At 36.9% G+C, this 5280-nt stretch overlaps 1 protein-coding gene across 1 annotated transcript; it reads left to right on the top strand.

The window, feature by feature from the left end:
• The first annotated feature begins 287 nt into the window (after nt 1-287).
• LOC106879846 (DNA repair protein XRCC2) lies at nt 288-5274 on the top strand. The gene is made up of 2 exons (XM_014929559.2): nt 288-794; nt 1894-5274. The coding sequence occupies exons 1-2, from the start codon at nt 678-680 to the stop codon at nt 2797-2799; spliced, it is 1023 nt and encodes a 340-aa protein (XP_014785045.2). The 5' UTR covers nt 288-677; the 3' UTR covers nt 2800-5274.
• Nucleotides 5275-5280: the final 6 nt, after the last annotated feature.

Here is a 5280-nt window from a genome sequence, read left to right on the forward strand (position 1 = left end):
GTCCACAAGGTCTGGGTACATGGAGTAAATAAAATCATAACATAAACAATTAAATATAAGAAATAATAATTTCTTGAAGTATGTGTTAATCTCCATGTGGTTACACGTAGTAAATAAAATCATAACATAAACTATTAAATATAAGAAATAATATTAATCCCCATGTACCCAGACTTTGTGGACACCCTGTATAATAGCCTTCTGAATAGGTAGGATGTCATGATTGAAACTTTTTTTTTATCATATATATACATACGATCAGGGGTAAACTTGCGTCTAAACAACACAATCGCGGGAATCCAATTCTAAAGCACCTTGCTTTAATAAAGACCAGGCGCACGTCTTCACTATCCCCACAGCTACGCAACAAGTCACTGTAACGCATATTATTTCTCAATTATACTCATTTTTATATTCCTTCTTTCCTTGATATATTCGAAATAAGTAATTTCAAGGGCGAGTCACGAGATAAATACTAATGTAATTAATAGCATGTAATCTACAGAAAAAAAACCTCGGATAGAAAACTGGTTGAAAGAAATCTGCGGAATCCGAAACTGCGTCTTCTGAAATATCTCTTTGATATATTTACCTGTTAGAGTATCTGTTAGGCCCCAGAATTAATGGTTTTAATTGGTTTTAATTCACTTTATTATTTTTTTTGGTTTTAATTTCTTATGAACGAATTAAAATTTATGAAATATTTGGCGCCAAATTTAACATTTTGTCTTATCGTTGTTGTAAGCGACATCACAGTAGTTATGGCAGTAAAGACTGTGGAAACTGGTTCAGAGGTAAATATCAACATTTCGGAAGCAATATATCTTTTTTATCTTATTTGTTTAACCCAGTAGCATGTAGCCATGCTGGGGCACTGCTTTGAAGAATCTGTAGTCGAATGAATCGACCCTAGTATATATTTTTCTTATTTTTTTAATATGCGTGGTACTTATTCTATTGTCCCTTTGGCTGAACCACTAAGTTACGGGGGACATAAATACACCAACACCGGGATACTTTTTATGAAATTTTCTATCAATACCCTTCAGATGGTGTAAGTGAGGTTTATAATGGAATTTAATATGAAGAAAAAATAAAATTGCTGGGCTCACACACATATTGACAGACATCACATATATCTATAAAATGAAACTTGAAATTTTGGAAAAAATTGTGATATGTATGTGCCCAATACATTTCTCTATTAAGTTCCAATATAATCCTAATCTAACCAAGTGAAAGATATTTGTAGAAAATTTCATTAAAAAAATACCCATTTTTCTGAAAGTTATAAAATTTTGATCTTTCTATGTTAGGGGGTCTCCATCAATTAATGCTAACCAGGAATCGTCATCATCATCATCATTTTAACGTCCACTTTTCCATGCTTGCATAGATTGGATGGAGCTCATTCAGGCTGGATGCCCTTTCTGTTGTCAACCTTTGCCTGTTTCCAAGCAGGGTTATATTTCCTCATGACCAGGCATGTTTTTGGCAGAATACTGGAAATTAACGACACTGCTTGTATGGCAGTGACACTCATTTACAGCTACTATGCAATGTCAAGACAAGGAGCCACAAACATACACATACACTCACACACATGCACATACATACATCTGTATAAAAATACACACACACACATGTACATAGATATCGCTGTATAAAAATATACACACCTGATGGGCTTCTTTCAATTTCCATCAACTGAATCCACTCGCAAATTTTTGGTTGGCCTGGGACTATAGTGGAAGACACTTGACCAAGGTGCTATACAGTGGGATTGAAACCAGAACCATGTGGTTGGAAAGCAAAACTACTCAACCACACAGCCACACCTACAGAAATCTTTATTTTATATAAAATAAAATAATTTTTTTATTTCTTCTTCAGCTGCTCGCCAGGCTTGGCACACGTGTTCCCCTTAGCAACATTGTGCCAGAACTGTTTGGAGAAGGGTCGAGTAGCGGAGAGATCATTGAATTCTTCGGAGAAGAAGGAACTGGTAAAACCGAACTCTTGCTGAATCTAATCACACGATGCATTCTTCCAAAAGTCTGGCAAAATATTCCTGTTGATGGTCCCGAGTCGAAAGTTGTTTTCATCAGCACTGACTACAAGTTTTCTATCTTAAGACTAGTTCTCATCTTGGAAAAGAAAATTACCAAAATTCTTCAATCTCATTTCAGTGAACTATCACAAAATGCTAATGATGGAGATAATGTTACCAAGCCGGACATGGAATCAGAAGTGCAATTATTTACTGATGACTGTCTCCAACGTGTCCAAGTTGTTTATTGTTCAAGCTCATGGCAGTTGTTCCTTACTTTACACAGTCTTGAATACCAACTGACCACTGATGCAAGTTATAGTTTATTGGTTATTGATAGCATATCAACATTTTATTGGCTGGACAGGTTTTGTGCCAATGATAACATCAGCAACCAGGGCCTTAACATACGCAGAATTACTAAAATACTAAAGAAATTTGTTAATGACCTTAATATTTCTGTTATAGCCACCAAATTGTCCCTCTTTAAACCAAAATATTCTGACAATCTAGACCCAACAAATAATAATAGTCTTATAATTAATCCTAATGCTATAAATAATCCAGGGATATATTCAACAGCTAAGCAGTCCCATACAAAATACTTGGATAAAGTCTGGGAAAATTTTGTTTGCAAACGGTGGGTTTTCACAGTAATCTCTGCTGCAGAATCTAAGTTTTGTTTGACAGGTACAAACCTGAAAACTCTTCATTTTACCATCACAGAATCTGGTGTGAAGTTCTTGTGATAAATATTGATTTCTTTGCACTGGATTAGAGTTACGAAGCTAGAAAATGGATAAAATCATCTACATGCGCCTGATTACTTGTTTGCTTTATCTGAATCAGGATAACGGAGAAGAAGAACAAAAAAAGGAAAATTCAACAACATAACAGGTGTTGATATTATCATCATCATCATCATCAATTACTTGGTGACTCTGCCAGTGCTGGTGCCACATAAAAAGCATCCAGTCCACTCTGTAAAGTGGTTGGCATTTGGAAGGGCATCCGACTATAAAAACCATGCCAAAGCTGACCTCATCTATGCTGGTACCACATAAAAAGCACTCTGTCCATCTGCTGGGTGGTTGGAGTTAGGAAGGGTATTCAGCCATAAAAACTGCCAAAACAGACACAGAAGTTCGTTGTAGTCTTCTGCCTGGCCAGCTCCTGTCAAACTGTTCAAACCATGCCAACATGGAACATATATTCTCTCCCCCTATCATTTTCTCTCATCTTTTTTTTCCCCTTCACCATTTTCTATCTATCACCAGTTTCTATTTACTAGACTTGTTTACAAGGCTTTGGTTAGCTTGAAGCTATAGTAAAAGAAACACTTGCCCAAGGTGGCACACAGTAGGATTGCACCCAAAATCATGTTGCCAGGAAACAAACTGCTTAACTACACAGCCATACCTTCTTGAGAAAAACTAATGGTACCTACCTTGCAAGTTCATTCTGTCAAAACACAGCTGCCCAAAGTAATTAGTTTACAATCAACAAAATGGTCAATGACTTACATGAATCATTGATCACTTGTGGTCATTGACCACTACTAGAAAGAAAGAGGACTGTCATTAAGATTTTGAAAAGTGTTTCACAAAAAAAAGAGGCTAAAAATAATAATAAAGAAATATACAGGAATAGAGGTAGTTGTGCTGATGATTAAGTCATAAACATACAACATTTATGGCCTAAACACTCAAAGCAGTAAATGTTTAATCTCTGCTTAATAAAAGCCCATATAAATGTTGATTGATTGGTCGATTTCTCTTGTCATGTTTTATAGACAGGAGAAGAGAGAGGGGAGGGAGAGAGAGAGAGAGAGACAGTGTCTTATGACTTTATCATTTATCTTGTTCCAGTCCAGTCATTGGACTACATGGCCATACTGGGGCATCACTTTGAAGGGTTTTAGTCGAACAAATTGATACTTTTCTTTTTTTTTTGGTTTCAGTCACTTGACTGAGGCCATGCTGGAGTACTAATACTTTTTTTTTTTTTAATCTGGTACCTATTCTGTTGGCCTCTTTTGCTGAACTGCTAAGTAATGGGGGAGGTTAACAAACCAACACCAGTTGTCTAGTGGTGTGTTGGTGGGAGGAACGAATCAATACAAAGTCACACACATACAGACAAACAGAGAATTAGAGGCAGTCAGCAAATTAGCAAACAATTATCTGTGGACACACAAGAACAAGAGATCCCCAAGTAACCACTTCATAAAGGGCAGAAAACATCGACAGACAACAAATATAGTCTGTGCAAGACCAAAACCGAAGACATTAACCATATTGCCAACTGTGAGAGAGTGTCTTCCAGATACTATCTTCCCACAAGGCATGTTAGAGTGGCCAGAATGGTCTGGAACAGGATAATACACAAGAAAACATCTACAAAGTTTACTATATTGAGACCGAAGGGGTCAAAAGAATACTGGTGGACCTTGAAAATTAAAACAGCCACCAAGTTACAAAACAACTAATTAGATATCGTTATGTGGGACCTCAAGGAAAAGATATGTTCTGTCATGGACATCAGCTGCGCTCTGGACACTGATGTGGTAAGAAATATACAAGAGAAAAAGGACCTCTATGCACGATTGACAATGATTTTGCTAATCCAGTACCCAAGATACACTTTCAGCTTCATACTTGTTTTTCTTGGAGCAACAGGATACATACCAACCTGTCTGGAACAAAGTATGGCTGGACTTGGGATCTTGAGGAGAGAATGCAAATCCTTAATTCATACTCTACAAATGATCACAATATCTGGGGCTATAATAATCTGCAAGACCTTAAGATTTAAAGGGTGATGACCAAAAGCAAGATGCTTTCCTTCACAACCTTGCTACAAGCAGGTGGCCAATCTAAAATTTATTCTAAATTGAAAAGAGAACTCACGCACACATTTATGAGGGAATACTGAAAAGTTCCCGACATTAAGGGTATTGCAAAGGGCCTGGTGGGAGACTCAACCTTCTGAGTTCTTTTACAGGGCTTAGAAAAACTGAAGGGCTGCTACAATAAATGTGTGAATCTGAGAGGTGAATATGTTGAATAAAATCATAATTAACTGATCTTTCTGTATTTTGCTTTACCCAAAGCCAGGAACTTTTCAGCACCCCAACCTCAATACAATGGGCTTCCACACAGTTCCCATTTACCAATTTCACTCACAAGACATGGGTGCCATGGAGTGAGATTGAACCCAAATCCTTGCTG

This window comes from Octopus bimaculoides, chromosome 21, assembly GCF_001194135.2.
Source record: "Octopus bimaculoides isolate UCB-OBI-ISO-001 chromosome 21, ASM119413v2, whole genome shotgun sequence".
Taxonomy (NCBI): Eukaryota; Metazoa; Mollusca; class Cephalopoda; order Octopoda; family Octopodidae; genus Octopus; species Octopus bimaculoides.

Excerpts from the sequence above, each read along its gene's own strand:
- LOC106879846 (XM_014929559.2), top strand. The coding sequence starts at position 678 with ATGAACGAATTAAAATTTATGAAATATTTGGCGCCAAATTTAACATTT. Across the intron at positions 795-1,893 it reads CTGTGGAAACTGGTTCAGAG|CTGCTCGCCAGGCTTGGCAC; the intron begins GTAAATATCAAC and ends TTTCTTCTTCAG.